We start from the raw sequence: 19,051 nt of genomic DNA on the forward strand, positions 1-19,051 counted from the left end.
CATAAATTTTAGAAACAAAAAAATAAAGAGGGGAACCCAAAACTTTTCATAAAGGAAAGTGAAAGTGAGAGAGACAAGCATTGTTGAAGTTGGGGGGGCTCCTTGAACTTTGTTCATGCTCATGGAAACTTTGTGAATCTAGATTACAGAAACTTTTCAACAAAAATAATTATCCCGTACAATTCCATTGTATTATTAAAATAATGTGCCAAGATTTGCCTTTAGGATGTTTACATTGCTTGTTGGTTTGTGCGGTGTAGAACAGAAACTTTGGCTGTAGTGCGCGATTTTACATTTTTTACTGGAATGCCAAATGTCGGGGTACTAATCCACGAGCACCTATGGGACCGGCGGACCGAGCCCCTTTCGGTTCAGCCGGGGGGGGCGGAGATCGCACGAAGAGCAGATCGAGGCGAAACACACGAGCAGTTTACCCAGGTTCGGGCCGCACGGATGCGTAAAACCCTACTCCTGCTTTGTGGTTTGTATTGAGTTCTTGCTCGGGAGCACTGAGTGCTACAGTGCACACTAGCAGCTAATGAGACCGAGCGCGAGAGTTCTCTCCTTCCCTCTCCCCCCTCCCTATGCTGCGCATGGGCCTCCTTTTATATGCTCAAGGGGTCACCGACAGGTGGCAACGTAGACAAGGGTAAAAATGGAAAGGTGTTGCGGTTGGTACAGCTACCTGCTACAATGTATCATACCTAACCCTGATGGCAGGGGACAAGGGCATTAAATGCCTATCTGCGTCGCTCAAATAGTGCAAAAGGGACCGTCAGGGACGCCACCGCTCGCCATGATGGCAATCTTGTCAGCGCCGCTTGCCACCGCGCACCGCTGGCTGCACAGCCTCCCGCCACGTATGCCTGGAAGGGTCCCAGAGCGACACGTTGGTGGATGTGCTGGAGCGCGGGCACAGAGTGGTGGCTTGCCACGGCAAGCGCCTTGCCGCAGTCGTTGTCTCGTCGCGTCCGGGAGCCTGTCGCTCACCGGGCCTTGCCGGGACGCGTGGCGCGTCGCGGCAAGTTCCTTGAGATGCCTTGGTTGGCCTTCCCGGCAAGCTCCTCTTGCCGGGGTCTTGTCTCCTTGGCTTGGATACTTTGTCCTTGAATGGCTCCAAAGGAACCACGGAGGACCTTGGCGGTCACCCGGCAAGCCTTGCCGCGGGATGCTACAACTGCCCGTGCACAAGTTCGGGATACTAGGGTACCCCTACTCTAGTACACCGACACCAAACGTTTCTGAAACTTTTTGAACTGCCTTTATATACAAATTTTTTATTTTTACTAATTTTGGCAGAATTTTTGGAGTACCAGAGATATGGTGAATGTTCAGATTACTACAGATTGTCCTGTTTAAGACAGATTCTGTTTTTGATGCATAGTTTGCTTGTTTTGATGAAACTATCAATTTCTATCAGTGTATTAAGCCATGAAAAAGTTATATTACAGTAGATACAATTAAAAAACAAAATATGAATTGGTTTACAACAGTACTTAGAGTAGTGATTTGCTTTATTATACTAACGGATCTTACCGAGCTTTCTGTTGAGTTTTGTGTGATTGAAGTTTTCACGTTTTGGGAGAGATCACGATGGATGAAGGAATAAGGAGTGGCAAGAGCCTAAGATTGGTGGTGCCCGAGGCACCCCAAGGAAATATTCAAGGACTCCCAAGCAACCAAGCTTGGGGATGCCCCGGAAGTCATCCCCTCTTTCTTCTAACGATCATCGGTAATTTCACTTGGAGCTATATTTTTATTCGTCACATGATATGCGTAAATCTTGGAGAGTCTATTGCATTTAGTTTCCACTTTTCTTTTATGCACCATGCTGGTATGAGATAGTCCTTGGTTGATTTATAGAATGCTCATTGCACTTCACTTATATCTTTTGAGTATGGCTTTATAGAATGCTTCATGTGCCTCACTTATATCATTTGAAGTTTGGATTGCCTGTTTCCCTACACATAGAAAACCACCATTTTTAGAATGCTCTTTTGCTTCACTTATATTTGTTAGAGTGTGGGCATATCTTTTGTAGAAATAATTAAACTCTCTTGCTTCACTTATATCTATTTAGAGAGATGACAGGAACTGGTCATTCACATGGTTAGTCATAAAATCCTACATAAAACTTGTAGATCACTGAATATGATATGTTTGATTCCTTGCAATAGTTTTGCGATATAAAGATGGTGACATTAGAGTCATGCTAGTGGGTAGTTGTGGATTGTAGAAATACTTGTGTTGAAGTTTGTGATTCCCATAGCATGCACGTATGCCGTTATGTAACGAAGTTGGAGCATGAGGTATTTATTGATTGTCTTCCTTATGAGTGGCAGTCGGGGAAGAGTGATGGTATTTTCCTACCAATCTATCCCCCTAGGAGCATGCGCGTAGTACTTTGTTTCGATGACTAATAGATTTTTGCAATAAGTATGTGAGTTCTTTATGACTAATGTTGAGTCCATGGATTATACGCACTCTCACCCTTCCGTCATTGCTAGCCTCTTCGGTACCGTGCACTGCCCTTTCTCACCTTGAGAGTCGGTGCAAACTTCGCCGGTGCATCCAAACCCCGTGATATGATACGCTCTATCACACATAAGCCTCCTTATATCTTCCTCAAAACAGCCACCATACCTACCTATCATGGCATTTCCATAGCCATTCCGAGATATATTGCCATGCAACTTCCATCATCATCATATACATGACTTGAGCATTCGTTGTCATATTGCTTTGCATGATGTTTTCATGGCTTGTCCGTTTTTTATGTCCTTGCTACGCTAGATCATTGCACATCCCGGTACACCGTCAGAGGCATTCATATAGAGTCATATATTTGTTCTAGTATCGAGTTGTAATATTGAGTTGTAAGTAAATAAAAGTGTGATCATCATCATTATTAGAGCATTGCCCCATGAAAAAAAAAAGAAAAAAGAAAATAAAAGAAAAAAAGAGGCCAAAGAAGCCTAAATAAAAAAGGGGGGCAAAAGAAGGCCGCAAAAAAAATAAAAAGGAAAAAAGAGGGGGCAATGTTACTATCCTTTTACCACACTTGTGCTTCAAAGTAGCACCATGTTGTTCATATAGAGAGTCTCTTGAGTTATCACTTTTATATACTAGTGGGAATTTTCATTATAGAACTTGGCTTGTATATTCCGATGACGGGCTTCCTCAAATGCCCGAGGTCTTCATGAGCAAGCAAGTTGGATGCACACCCACTTAGTTTCCAGTTTGAGCTTTCATACACTTATAGCTCTTAGTGCATCTGTTGCATGGCAAACCCTACTCCTCACATTGACATCAATTGATGGGCATCTCCATAGCCTGTTGATTAGCCGCGTCGATGTGAGACTTTCTCCTTTGTGTCTTCTCCACACAACCTCCACCATCATATCCGATTCCACCCATAGTGCTATGTCCATGGCTCACGCTCATGTATTGCGTGAAAGTTGTAAAGGTTTGAGAACGTCAAAAGTATGAAACAATTGCTTGGCTTGTCATCGGGGTTGTGCATGATTTGGATATTTTGTGTGGTGAAGATGGAGCATAGCCAGACCATATGATTTTGTAGGGATAACTTTCTTTGGCCATGTTATTTTGAAAACACATGATTGCTTTATTAGTATGCTTGAAGTATTATTGTCTTAATGCCAAATGATAGACTATTGCTTTGAATCACTCGTGTCTTAATATTCATGCCATGATTAGATACATGATCAAGATTATGCTAGGTAGCATTCCACATCAAAAATTATTATTTTTTATCATTTACCTACTCAAGGACGAGCAGGAATTAGTATGCTATGGTTGCTACTTTCTATGTTATGGATGTATGCTTGCTACATGAGATATCGGTAGATGGATATGGTGCCGTAGCCGAGCCCTAGACACGCTCTCTAGATGGATATGGTGGCTAATGGTGCCACCGGACTTTATTTTAGACGTGGTTTCAGATGCATATCATGATCTACATAATTAAGTCTAATATGCTCTTAATAACAAAAACAAAAAATCGTGTATACAATATTTTTGGGGAACCCATATTTTTATTGCAACAAAAACATGTTTATAATACCGGCATGTCAAAAAATCAAAGTGTTGCGCCGTAGGCTATATACAGAAGGAAAATTCCACGATATGTACAAATAAATTTGACATGGGCAAGTCCAACAATAAAAGAATTTACCATGGCAATAATCAAGGAAAAAAATAGAGCCATCACATGCACTATTTTCTAGGCCTCTTTTATCTTTGTGGGCCTTCGACACTCAACGCAATGAGACGGCCCATTTGGGCCCTAGAACTACGTTTTTTCCGCGATTGGTGTTGTCTGACGAAACTGAAGAAACTGAAAGTGTACAAAACTGACGAAACTGACATGATTCACAAATTAAGCAACATAGAGCATAGAGCACATGATCTACAAATTAAGCAACACAGAGCATAGTGCACATGATCCACAAATTTAAGCAAATCATAGAGCACATGATCCACAAATTTAACCAAATCCTAGAGCACATGACACCACACTAATAACATCTCTAATGAGTGATGACCAGCTAGTAAGCAAATCCTAGAGCAACTACACACAAATAAAAGGGATAAAAGCATAAAGCTATCAGATTCGCCTGCTTGTTCAATTGAATCATCTGCTTCAAGTTCTTGTTCATCTTCTTTATCCCCCCCCCCTTCAGATCTGCATCCCCAACTATCAGAGCAGCACTTTCAGAGACCAAATTCGTTGGTGCTAACGGCAGATTGAGCTCCCGGGTTGGGACCCCATTGAATTGAATCCACTTAACGTAGTCATCCAGCCATTCAAAATGTGTGCATTTCTTCACAGTCTGAAACGAAAACATGAACCCTAAATCCCAGATCGAAAAATAATTTGAAGCAAATAGAAAAAGAAATCAGAGAAAATCATGAGATCTAACCTGCCCCTCTGGCTTGCTCTCGCATTTCACAAACTCGCGCCCATAGTTGCCATTCTTGACCTCCTTCGAAGTCAACCATATCAGTGGTGCACTGCGTGGGCAGTCAGGACATCGCTCCATGGGAAGTGGACCATACTGGGTCCATGATGGGCGGGAGGCTAAAGTGGAGCTCGACATATCGCCCATAGTCGTCGGAGAAGAAGCAGAGGAGTGGCTCCTCTCGTCGCTGGAGAAGAAGAAGCAGAGGAGGAGTGGCTCCTCTAGTCACTGCAGAATAAGCACCAGAAGAAAGGGGGCACAACCAACAAGTCTCGTGGATAGCCTCTCGTGGATCGCCCCATGATCCAACGATGCGGAGCTGTCCATGTGATCCAACGGCACGGAGCCTGCACGCAGCCTGCCCTCGGAATTCCTTCTAGAAGACCACATCCGAGGGTTGTCGCTTGGTGCTAGGGTATGATCGGACAGCTAACGTTCGGAGCTAGGGTTAGGCGAAACCCCGCAGGGTTTAGAGGGGTTTTGAGCTAGTCAACGGGGATTCAAAGGCTTTGACTGAGCATAACTAATTTAAAAAAAAATTAAAAGATGAAACCTTCGGCGTTGGTCGTTTTATAGGACACACTGACGAGGAAAAATACTAAACTTGGTATACATATATTTAGAGAAAAAAACCTAGCTAGCACAATCGAGGTCAAATGAGCACCATTAATTAAAAAAATAAAAAATATAGAAAACCTGCGCACAATGTTGTCTTGTGTGACATGTTACCAACCAAAAATCATAAACTTTGTCTATGGACATTTTCATGAAAAAACCTTCAAACATATGAGCTATCACGTACAACGTTTCATAGTGACCAAGGAGAGGAGGTAGGGTTTCCCTTTAGTTTTTGAAAATTTAAAAAAAAATCAAAAAATTCACCAAAGCTTGATTTCAAAGTGAATAAGAATGATCTGAACTTAGTTTTCCATTTTCATATGGTAAAGGTGTTTTTAATGGTTTTTCTATTAAAGTATATTTTTTCAAAAAAATGCAAAAATAGAAATATTAATTCAATAAATAGTGATTCTTCGAATCTACACTATATAGATTGAATTGGCGTTAATAAAAAATATTTGGCAAATTTGGAGTAGGTCCAAAAAACTTGATTACAAATGGGGTTGTTTACCCTAGCTTGGGAGCTCATTTGGAGCACATTTCTCATGAGTACAAGTTTTACCACGCAAAAGAGATCGGATTGATCACCTAACGTTTATAATAGTTCAGCAAACTATGCAACTCACACAACAGGGGAATGGACTTCAAGTGTTGGTTCAAATTCAAAGTTTGCCTAAAATTCAAATTTTGCCTCAGTAGTTCAAATTCAAAGTTTACAAATAAAATTATTACAGCTTACAAGTTTTCACAGTAGTTCAAATTGACGACAGAATCCTTATTAAAAATCCTTAAAGTTCAAAGTTTATGACTTGCATTCAAGTTCAAATTCAAATCTTTGCCTTGCTCCTTCTGTTGCGGGATGGGTTAACCATCTTGCTTCTGGTTTTCCTGACTGGGATATTTTGTGCTTTTGAAAGCTTTGTCTTGTTGCTTCTGATCTTCACTTTTGGTGGTGGCAGCTTTGTTGAGCTTTGACTGATCGAGCAAGTGATGACCAGTTGACGGTCATCTGTGGGTTTAGTAATCTTTAAAGGAACTTCAAACAAAATAACTTCCTCCTCTCTTATAGCTTCAAAACCTTCATAAGCAATGGTTTCAAATTCCGCATCAGATGATGGTTCAACCAAAGTTTCTTCCTCTCTAGGTATTTTTTGTCTTGTGCCTCTAATTATCCTAGAGTTGGGTCAAACATAAATAAGCTTAGCATCGATAAAAAAGAGAACAAATGCACAAAATGGAAAGATTGCACACAACCAAGTTGCTACTTCAATTGCTTCATTCTCTAAACTTGCTGCATTCTCCTCTAAACTTTCTGCATTCTCCTCTGCATTTGCTGCTGCCCATTGTTCCTCTTCTCCAAATGATGCATCAACTAGATTGGTACAACGCCTACAATATGCCTTAGGATACCACATCTTTTGCACTTATGCTGTTTTTTACACGACCCTCTTCACCAGCTCTTATCCTATTTTTCCTTGGTCTTCCTGGTGGTCTAGTCAGTACAGGAGAACAGAGTCTAAACCCTGGGTCTACTATGTTCCATTGGCCTTTTCCCAAGAGTGCAGGCACATTTTCAGCATAAGCAGCCCTAAATTTGGCAACATAGAAATATTTAGAGCAATACTGATCTACTTCACCATCTGCACCTCCAATAACATTCATGAGATGTATGGCATGTATGCACGGTTTCACATGGATCTGCAATTGCCTACAACTTCATTCCTTAGTTGCAAGGTTCACTGAATATCTTCCCTATTTTTACTGTCAGTGTATGTCACCTCAGCCTCGTATATCGACGGTCGAATGCATTTCATCCTTAGTCCTCTTGCCTTGGCATGCAATGCCTTAATCAGAGATGGGAACATAAGATGGCCAACACATTGTGTTGCTGCAATTCTTTTATGAAGAGCCATCTTTACCATGATCATCTGCCTGATCTTATCAAATACTTACCATAACAAAATCCCTTTCACTGACTTGAACTTTGCATTGAAACACTCAGCGAGGTTATTGGTCACATAGTCTACTTTGCAGATTTCACTGAATTTGCTTCTTGACCACAACTTTCCATGATGTTCATTCATGTACTCCTTCACTAAAGGATCATGAGCATACAACACTCTCAAATGGTGCTCATGCTTCCTCAAGTTGCATGTGTATGATGTTGGCCATAGATTCTCATCATAAACTTTGCCTTTGAATTTCTTTTTAAAATTATGCGCTAGGTGTCACATACATTCCCTATGTTCCACTCCAGGGAATACAATTTCTACTGCAGTTTCTAAACCCTTGCAAGCATTTGTGTGTATAACTAAACCTGAAGGTGTACCTATAATGTTGCGCAACTGCTGCAGAAACCAGACCCAACTCTCCTCACACTCTACCTCCAACACACCAAATGCAACTGGGAATAGCCAGTTGTGTCCATCAACTACAGAGGCTGCTGCTAGCTGGCCTCTCCATCTTCCATTCAAAGCAGTTGCATCGACAACCAAATAGGGACTACAACCATTCAGAAACCTCTGCCAGCAAGCCTTGAAACAAACAAAAGCCCTCCTGAAGCACTCCTCCATTGCCTTCCCTTTTAATTTGTACTTAACTGTGTGCTTGTCAATCTCTACAACACTCCCTGTACTAGCCGTCTCCACTTCAGCTTTGAAGGTGTAAAGCTACTAAAAACTCTCATTCTATGGACCATTAATCCTATCAAGAGCCCTTTCCTTAGCATAGAAAATCATCATGTACTGTATATTAATCTTGTACTTCTCAAATAGCTTCACATGGAGTGATGTTGGACCAATTGTTGGTGTTTCCCTCACCCAATCCAAGATTGCATCTGCCACCCACCTAATCTTTCGAAGCTTAGATTTGTCCTTTCCCGCTCCCCCTCCAGGTGGGAAAGTGTGCCCGTGTGGGTTGCTTTTTATCTGAAAATGAAAAATGATGTCAAATACAATTAAGAAACAGTACACATGATCTGAATATAGAATGGATAAATAATCTGATAAAAAGATCCAGTTGTAATACCTGAATCAATTTGGTATTTAGCATAGTGTATCCATGCAACCTCCACCTACACCTATCATAAGGGCAATGAACAGTGAATCTTCCTGGCTCACTCCTATCAACCTCATAAGAGTTTTCAGCGAGAATGCAATATGTAGTCACTACATTACGACAGTCCACCATCGATTCGAATACGGTTCCTGGATTAAGGTCGGGATTCTCCCTGTTCCACTCAATTGTTGGCATGTCCTCGCCATCATATTCTTGTAAAACTAAGGAGTCAATGTTATCCTCCCTCTCTTCATCGTCAGTGTCATCAAATCCAGCACGGCTGCTGGGATCCTCTGGATATTCATCTTCACTGCCTGTTGACTGACTCTATCTACCAGTTCAGGGGATAGAATCTCATCCTCACCATCATGTCGAGGCACTTCCTCGTCAGTCTCTGCATCTACTTCTACATCAGGTGCATAAGGGAGAGGAAAAGTGGCAGAATTAGCGGCAGCCGACATGTTGTGGCTTTCAGAACCGCTAGGTTTACTTGGTCTCGACCTACAAGGAGTGCGAGGATGCTCGCTATTAGCAGAGACATATGATGTTTAAACACCCTTCGGGATACGTTGTTTGCGTGCCTGAAGCACACTGATATGGATTTTACCGAAACGGGTGTCAGCATTCAAACTAAATAGCAATCCCAGATGCTCATCACAAGTTAATGGGACAAATCTCTACTCGGTACTGTCGAAATATCTCAGTTCAACAGCATCGGCAGGGCTCCACGGATACTCACAACAGAGTGCCTCACGGAAATCTGCGAACGAAACGCTGGTTTCTACCACTTTAGGATAGAAAAATCAGGAAATCATACACAGTCTAGTTCCACGCAGCTCGCTAGTTTCCATTCTAACCGCCAGCCGAAAAGCAAGTGCAGGATCAACCCTATTCGATTGAAATAAGATAAAGGGCGCAATTAGGCCGAAAATTGTCAGATAAATTGCACTGATTCACTCCAATGGTGGTCAAATATAGCCTAATTTATGCATCTCCTAATCAATTGAGAGGAAAATAATGCTTACCTAGGTGGAATCCATGAATTATCAGCCTCTGATTCGACCCAATCATCTCCACGATCGATGGGCCGGACGGGGTGCCCCCCGATTGTTGGGGAACACAGTATTTCAAAAAAATTCCTATAATCACGCAAGATATATCTAGGAGATGCATATCAATGAGAGGGGAGAGTGTGCCTACGTACCCTCGTAGACCGAAAGCGGAAGCGTTTAGTAACGCGGTTGATGTAGTCGAACATCTTCGTGATCCAACCGATCCAAGTACTGAACGCACGGCACCTCCACGATCTGCACATGTTCAGCTCGGTGACGTCCCTCAAACTCTTGATCCAGTTGAGGCCGAGGGAGAGTTTTGTCAGCACGACGGCATGGTGATGGTGATGATGGAGTTACCGACGCAGGGCTTCGCCTAAGCACTACGACAATATGACCGAGGTGGAAAACTGTGGAGAGGGACACCGCACATGGCTGAGACAAATCTTGGAGTGCCTTTGGGGTGCCCCCTGCCCACGTATATAAAGGAGGGGGGAGAGGAGTCCGTCCTAGGAGGGGCGCGCCTATAGGGGGAGTCCAACTAGGATTCCCAATCCTAGTTGGAGTCCCCTTCCTTTTCCAAGAGGGGAGAGAGAGAAGGAGTAGGAGAGGAAGAAGGAAAGAGAGGGGGCACCGCCCCCTCCCTAGTCCAATTCAGACTTGCCATGGGGGCGCGCGGCCACCCCTTGAGGCCCTTCTCTCCTTTCCCGTATGGCCCATTAAGGCCCACTACTTTCCCTGGTAAATTCCCGTAACTCTCCGGTACTCCGAAAAATACTTGAATCACTCGGAACCTTTCTGATGTCCGAATATAGCCTTCCAATATATCGATTGTTGCGTCTCAACCATTTCAAGACTCCTCGTCATGTCTGTGATCTCATCCGGGACTCCAAACAATCTTCGATATATCAAATGTTTCTCCGGTATTCGGGTGTTGCATAATCTCATAGTCATAGGAACATGTATAAGTCATGAAGAAAGCAATAGCAACAAACTAAACGATCCTAGTGCTAAGCTAACAGATGGGTCTTATCCATCACATCATTCTCTAATGATGTGATTCCATTCATCAAATGACAACACATGTCTATGGCTAGGAAACTTAACCATCTTTGATTAACGAGCTAGTCAAGTAGAGGCATACTAGGGACACTCTGTTTGTCTATGGACTCACACATGTATCAAGTTTCCGGTTAATACAATTCTAGCATGAATAATAAACATTTATCATGATATAAGTAAATATATATAACAACTTTATTATTGCCTCTAGGGCATATTTCCTTCAGTCTCCCACTTGCACTAGAGTCAATAATCTAGTTCACATCGTCATGTGATTTAACACCAATAATTCACATGTTTATGTGATTAGTTCACATCTCCATGTGACTAATACCCAAAGGGTTTACTAGAGTCAATAATCTAGTTCACATCGCTATGTGATTAACACCCAAAGAGTGATCATGTTTTGCTTATGAGAGAAATTTGGTCAACGGGTCTGCCACATTCAGAGCCGTATGTATTTTGCAAACTTTTCTATGTCTACAATACTCTGCATAGAGCTACTCTAGCTAATTGCTCCCACTTTCAATATGTATCCAGATTGAGACTTAGAGTCATCTAGAACAGTGTCAAAACTTGCATCGACGTAACTCGGTACAACTAACTTTTTTGTCACCTCCATAACCGAGAAACATATCCTTATTCCACTAAGGATAATTTTGACCGTTGTCCAGTGATCCACTCATGGATCACTATTGTACCCTCTTGCCAAACTCTTGGTGAGGTACACAATAGGTCTGGTACACGGCATAGCATATTTTATAGAACCTATGGCTAAGGCATAGGGAATGACTTTGCATTCTCTTTCTATTTTCTGCCGTGGTCGGGTTTTGAGTCTTTACTCAACTTCACACCTTGCAACACAGGCAAGAACTCCTTCTTTGACTGTTCCATTTTGAACTACTTCAAAATCTTATCAAGGTATGTACTCATTGAAAAATATATCAAGCGTTCTGATCTATCTCTATAGATATTGATGCTCAATATGTAAGTAGCTTCACCGAGGTCTTTCTTTGAAAAACTCCTTTCAAACACTCCTTATGTTTTCCAGAAAATTCTACATCATTTCCAATCAACAATATGTCATTCACATATACTTATCAGAAAGGCTGTAGTGCTCACACTCACTTTCTTATAAATACAGGCTTCACTGCAAGTCTGTATAAAACTATATGCTTTGATCATTTTATCAAAGCATATATTCCAACTCTGAGATGCTTGCACCAGTCCATAGATGGATCGCTGGAGCTTGCACACTTTGTTAGCACCTTTAGGATTGACCAAACCTTCTTATTGCATCATATACAACTCTTCTTTAAGAAATCCATTAAGGAATGCAGTTTTGACATCCATTTGCTAGATTTCATAAAATGTGGCAATTGCTAACATGATTCGGACAGACTTAAGCATCGCTACGAGTGAGAAAATCTCATCGTAGTCAACATCTTGAACTTGTTGAAAACCTTTTGAGACAATTTGAGCTTTCTATATAGTAATACTACTATCAGCGTCTGTCTTCCTCTTGAAGATCCATTTATTCTCAATGGCTTGCCTGACCATCGCTTCCTCATAGTTCGTAGGTTCATCATGGTCTAGTAACATGACTCCTATAAAGGATTACCGTACCACTCTGGTGTGGACCATACTCTAGATAACTTATGAGGTTCGGTAGTAACTTGATCTGAAGTTCCATGATCATCATCATTAGCTTCCTCACTAATTGGTGTAGGAATCACTAGAACTGATTTTTGTGATGAACTACTTTCCAATTCGGGAGAAGGTACAATTACCTCATCAAGTTCTACATTCCTCCCACTCACTTCTTTCAAGAGAAACTTCTTCTCTAGAAAGGATCCATTCTTAGCAATGAATATCTTGCCTTCGGATCTGTGATAGAAGGTGTACCCAACAGTTTCCTTTGGGTTTCCTATGAAGACGCATTTCTCCGATTTGGGTTCGAGCTTATCAGGTTGAAACTTTTTCACATAAGCATCATAGACCCAAACTTTAAGAAATGACAGCTTACGTTTCTTGCTAAACCACAGTTCATATTGTGTCGGATTTAGATGGTGCCCTATTTAACGTGAATGCAGTTGTCTCTAATGCATAACCCCAAAATGATAGTGATAAATCGGTAAGAGACATCATAGATCACACCATATCTAATAAAGTATGGCTATGACGTTCGGACACACCATTACGCTGTGGTGTTCCAGGTGGCGTGAGTTGCGAAACTACTCCACGTCGTTTCAAATGAAGATCAAACTCGTAACTCAAATATTCGTCTCCGCGATCAGATCGTAGAAACTTTATTTTCTTGTTACAATGATTTTCCACTTCACTCTGAAATTCTTTAAACTTTTCAAATGTTTAAGACTTATGTTTCATCAAGTAGATATACCCATATATGTTCAAATCATCTGTGAACGTCAGAAAATAACGATACCCGCCGCGAGCCTCAACACTCATCGGATTACATACATCAGTATGTATTATTTCCAATAAGTCGGTTGCTTGCTCCATTGTTCCGGAGAACGGAGTCTTAGTCATCTTGCCCATGAGGCATGGTTTGCAACCATCAAATGATTCATAATCAAGTGATTCCAAAAGCCCATCATCATAGAGTTACACCAATATGACCTAAACGGCAGTGCCACATATAAGTTGTACTATCATTATTAACTTGGGCTTATTCCATCTGTGCCCCCAATTCCTTAGTTATGCTCAGTTTTCCCCACGCTTCAAACTTTTGCTCACTTTTCCCCATTCCCTTAGCTGAAACTCTCACAAATGTTCATAACAGACGTTTGCCGTCTTGGCCGTTAACTGACTTGTGGGGCCACATTGGACTCTGTTGACTGTGGCTGTGGCTTTGCTGGTTGGGCCGTGTTTGTGTTCATAGGACGGGCCCGTTAGTTTGTTGGTAATAAATTAAAAAAGCATGCTATTGATGGATGCAGCCTGCTATGCATGCCCGGCTTTGGCATCGATGTAGCCTGCTATGCATGCGAACACCGCCACGCACGCATCTAGTGACCTAGACCTAATCGCATGCATGCACGCCGACACGCACGCATCGATCCGTGCCGCACGGTTGCCGGTGGATTCAGTCGCTCCGCAGCGTCGTTTCACGCGTCGCAGGCATACGTGCCGGTGGCAGAAGGGGCAGGCTGCACGCACAGTCGCATCCATATGTCGAGGCATTGGTTCACGCCGCAGGCTGCACGCACACTCGTGAATGGGAGGCAGGCAGCCGCCAACACAGAGCACGCAGAAGGGGAGGCAGGCAGCCGCCAACGCAGCGCACGCAAAGCACGCTCGCATCGATTCACGTTCACACATTGATGATCGCATCGGTTCACGCACGCACTGAGTCACGATCTACGCCGGCCGTTTGCGTGTGTACCCACTTTGTCTCCCCCGGCTATTTAAACTGCCCTCCATTGCCTCTTCTTCTACAGATCCATCTGCGCCTCCAACTTCTTCTCTTCTTCCCCCAAAAGCCAAAGCCGTTCCACTCAGCGAAGCGAGCAAGATGCAGTACAACGGGCCGACGTTCCAAGCGCCACCCACCGTGCCGGAACGGCGGTACCCCGCCAACGTCGTCGTCGAGGAATCCCTTCGCGTGTGGGCGTTCTCCCGCTGGAGGGGAAGCACTAAGCTTGCATGGGGGTTCCTCCGTGCGGGCTTCCACCACCTCCCGGCGGGCTCGCCGCCCATGTTCAACCTCGTGGAGCAGCGTCCCCACGCCAACGCTCCAGTTGTAGGGCTCGTCATCCACTTCACCAACAGGTTCGATACCTACTACCTGCTCGGCAAGGTGTATTGGTGTGGGTGCGAGTTCATCGCATTCATGACCTATAACATCTTCACCGACTTCGAGAGCGTCTTCCCCGCTCACAACCGCATGCACAGCCTCCCGTACTACCTCGGCGACAACGGCCTTGAGGAGGAGGAGTACTGAAGCCGGCGGCGAAGAAGACGGTGAAGCCGGCGGCGAAGAAGACTGTGTTGCCCTAGCTACCCTATCTATCTACTATGTAGTGTGAGTTTGGTGTGTGTGTTGCCCGAGCTATCTATGTAAGGTTAAACTATTATCTACCAGTGTCTATGTAAGAACTTATGTTGCCCTAGCAACCATATCTAAGTTAAGTTATGTGTGTTATATTAATGCTTTGTTATGTTTGTATTTTGTTTGTCCCAAGTTTAGACACGGCTAATTGGCGTGGGAAAAATTAACCAAACAAACTAAAAATGATGTGTTTATAGATGCCTTCTAAACATAAGAACATATTGTAAATTTGTACACGACTTTGGTTTGAGAGCTCTGTATTTTTTAGGTATTCAAAGAATACTTTGGTTTTCAGAAATATTGAAGTATCAAATACTTTGAGATATTTGGCTTTAGTCAAAAGTGTAGTTTTAACTACACTATGTTTGAAGTATATAAAAAAGAGGGTTAGACCTCTTTTTCTAATCATGAAGTATTGGTTCGCTAGGCATAATAATACTGCGGTTTGCAAATACTTTGATTCTAAAAAATGAAGGGACCCATAAAGGAAAGCCAAAAAAATCCTCAATGAGATAGAAGAGATTGGGCAATCAAATTAATGAAAAAAGCAATCAGAAACAAAAAAGAACAAAGCAATCCTTCCTAAACAAAAAAAGAAACATCGCTTGTTTCTGGGCTTCTTTTTGGGCCAGCGAACTAGGTTTTTTTAGCAGAATTGACGAACTCAAGGACAAAAGTTTGGCAAGTGCGAGAGAGAAGAGATGAACTTGATGTATATTCCTTGTGCTGCTCAAGTAATACTTACTATCATCTGACGAGCTATGGTATGATCCAATACTCGAGGTTATTAGCTAACAAAATAATCCTATCACTGAACTGGTAGTTGTTTTCTGCCGAAATTGAAAGTGTCGAAACTTAACAGTAAACTGCATACATTCAGTGATCAATAGTTGCACAAAACAGAATTGCATTTGAGATAAATAGACTTGGATTCCTAAACAGTGGCAACAACAGTAGACAAACATCTCTAACGAGAGATGTCCATCAAGTAAAAAATTCCTAGAGCAAGTATTCCTAAAGCTATCAGATTGGATTGCTTCTTCAACTCAATCAGCTGCTTGAAGTTCTTGTTCATCTTCTTCAATTCCGTCTTCAGTTCGACATCTACCACTGTCGGGTATTCCGGACGCGCTGCTGCTGCCGGAGCGGCACTGTCATGGGGCAGATTGGACTCGCGGATTGCATTCCCCCTCGAATCCAGCAAGCCCGACCCTTGAAGCCTCTGGATGTAATCATCCATCCACTCGAAATGGTGGCATTTCTTCACGATCTGAAAACAAAATCATGTAACCTAAATCCAAATCTGACAGATTTTTTGAGAAATTAGAGATAAAGGATGCGAGGAAAACTTAGATCTAACCTGCCCCTCCGGCTTGCTCTCGCATTTGACGAACTCGCGCCCAAAGTTCCCATTCTTCTCCTCCTTCAAAGTCAACCGCTTCAGTGGCACAGTCTGTGGGTAGTCAGGGCATCGAGTCATCGGCACTAAACCATACACCAGCCACGTGGAACAGGGGGTTGATGAGGAGGTCGACATATCGCCCGAGAGGAAGAAACAGAGGAATTGCTCGAGAGGAAGAAGAATGAGAAGATGGGGAAAGAAACAGAGGAATTGCTCGATCTGCTCGATGCCTTTGTCAGTCAGATGGAGAAGAGGAGAAGGGGAAGCTATATTGACAATTTGTCACATTGTATTTTGCAGTTTCAATTTTTGAACCAACTCTTAACACTGACATGTGGTGTTCATGTGCGAAAAATACAATTTCATATGTAAAGTGGGGCAGATCGTAAAAAACCCGAGAAGGACAGTGCAGTAGCCAATCAGGATGCATCACGCGGATCGCGCATGCCTGCCCCACATCTGAAGGGTGGTGTTTGGCGCTTGGTAGGATCCGACGGCGCACGTTCGACGCTAGGGTTTGGAGCATTTCTGCGGGGTTATGAGCGAGTCAACGGGGTTATTAGGGTTTGACCAGATTTCAAATGGCCATAACTAAATTAGAAAAAATCGCAAAAATATAAAACAAACACAGTTCGTCCGTTTATGAGACCTAGTTACCATAAAAAAATATAAACTCGGTATAGGGGCATTTTTTTGAAAAATCATTTTTCGAAGTGATTTGTCGAAATCAAGTTCAAATGTTTTTAAAAAATTCAAAAAAAAATCAAAATGTTGTAATTCTTGCGCACATAGCCGTCATATGTGACAAGGTTATGAGAAAAAAATATAAACTTGGTGTAGGTCATTTTCATGAAAAAAGTCTTCACACAAATGAGCTATCACCTATGAACATTTTCAGAGTTCGTAGAATAGGGAGAGAGGGTTTAGGGTTTGAAAAAAAATCAAAATAATTAAAAAAATCAGAAAAATCTCCATAGCTTCATTTTGGAGTGAGTAAGAAAGATCTGAACTTACTTTTTCATTTTTCATATCTAAAACGTGTTATTTGACGGTTTTGAGTTAAAAGCATATTTTTTTCAAAAAATGTAGTAATATGAATATTAATCAATAAATAATGAGACTTCATTTTTACCCTATATATATGGAACAAGTCTTAATAAAAATATATATGCCTCATTTAGGCAAGGTCAAAAAAACTTGATTTCAAATAGGGATGTTTACCCTAGTTTTCGAGCTCGTTTCTAGCACATTTCTCGTTCGGACTGTTCACCTACGAATATTGGACTTCAAATGCTCGATCAAATACACCACACAGAGCAATGAACCTCCAATGTTCAACTTCAACTTTGACTCGAATCCAAATTTTGGCCCAAATTCAAATATTGATTTAAATTCAAATTTTGATGGAAATTTGAATTCTGACTCAAATAAGAAACCAAAGTAGAAGCAACATTATTACAATTGATAAGTTATCTCAGTAGCTCAAATCTACCAAGTTTTAAGATGCCAACATCTTAATACAAATCTACCAAGTTTTAAGCGATCCACTCGCCCTCAAATTGACAACACAAACATTTCCCAACAACTTAATTCAAATTTTCGACTTGCTCCTTGTGTTTGCAGCTGGCTTCACCATCTTGCTCCTGGTTTCCCTAGTTGAGATGCTCTTTTCTTTCAGACTCTTGTTCCTTTTGATCTTGGGCTTTACTTGGGGTTTTCCTCGTGGAGGTGCTGATGGAGTAGTTGCACTCGCCGAGCACTTGATGACCATTTGACAGTCATCAATGGGTTCAGTAATCTTTAAAGGCACAATTGGAAAAATTACGCCCTCCTCTTCCTCTCTTATAGATTCAAAACCATCAAAGGCCATGGTTTCAAAATCTTCCGCTTCTTCATCTCTTGGCCTTTTCTCCCTAGAGCTGGTAAATAAAATTATAAGCCATAGGCAAAAAAGAGAACAAATGCAAACAAAAGGGTAGTTGCATTCTACAAAGGGTGCAAACACATACCAAGATGCTTCATTTGCTGCTGCATTCTCCACTGCTTCATTTGCTGCTGCATTCTCCACTGCATCTTCAGTCTCCATTGCTGCTACATTCTCCTCAGCATTGGCTGCTGTCCATCTTTCCTTCTCTCCAAATGATGCATCCACTGCATTGGTACAAAGCCTAGCAATATGCCCCAGAACTCCACATTTTTTGCAAGCACGCTTCTTTGGTAGACGACCCTCCTCACCTGCTCTAATCCTCTGGTTCCTTGGTCTTCCTGGTGGTCTAGTAATGACAGGAGCATGGAGTTTGTACCCTGGATCTACTATGTTCCATTGATCTTTCCCCAATAGTGCAGGCACATTGTCAGCATAAGCAGCCATAAATTTGGCAACAGAGAAATACTCAGAGCAATATTGATCAACTTCACCATCTGCACCCCCGATAACGGTCATCAAATGTAGGGCATGTATGCATGGCTTCCCACGGATCTGCCATTGCCTACAAGTACATTCTCTAGTACTTAGGTTCACAGGATACCTCCATACCCTATTTTTAGTGTCAGTATAGGTAACCTCTCCCTCATATGTACCAGATCGAATACATTTCATCTTCAGTCCTCTTGCCTTCAAGTGCAATGTCTTAATCAGTGATGGGAGCATTTGATGACCAACATATTGTGTTTCTGCAATTCTTTTGCGAAGAGCCATCTTTATCATGATCATTTGCCTCATCTTGTCAAATGCTTGCCACAACAAGAGCCCTTTCACTGACTTGAACTTTGAATTGAAGCATTCTGCAAGGTTACTGGTCACATA

General features: G+C 42.2%; 1 protein-coding gene across 1 annotated transcript; it reads right to left on the reverse strand.

The window, feature by feature from the left end:
* Window positions 1–17,836: 17,836 nt before the first annotated feature.
* On the reverse strand, window positions 17,837–18,688 carry LOC147972036 (uncharacterized). Its single transcript, XM_087522914.1, has 2 exons — window positions 18,255–18,688; window positions 17,837–18,164 (listed from the first exon to the last, which is right to left on the reverse strand). Exons 1-2 carry the CDS (start codon window positions 18,686–18,688, stop codon window positions 17,837–17,839), a joined length of 762 nt encoding a protein of 253 aa, XP_087379040.1.
* Window positions 18,689–19,051: the final 363 nt, after the last annotated feature.

This window comes from Triticum urartu, chromosome 5A (genome assembly GCF_056163025.1).
Source record: "Triticum urartu cultivar PI428250 chromosome 5A, HENAU_Tu73, whole genome shotgun sequence".
In the NCBI taxonomy this organism is placed as follows: domain Eukaryota; kingdom Viridiplantae; phylum Streptophyta; class Magnoliopsida; order Poales; family Poaceae; genus Triticum; species Triticum urartu.

Coding starts and splice junctions, on each gene's coding strand:
- LOC147972036 (XM_087522914.1), bottom strand. CDS start 18,688: ATGACCGTTATCGGGGGTGCAGATGGTGAAGTTGATCAATATTGCTCT. Junction 18,165..18,254: donor GCAGCAAATGAAGCATCTTG/GTATGTGTTTGC, acceptor TTTATTTACCAG/CTCTAGGGAGAAAAGGCCAA.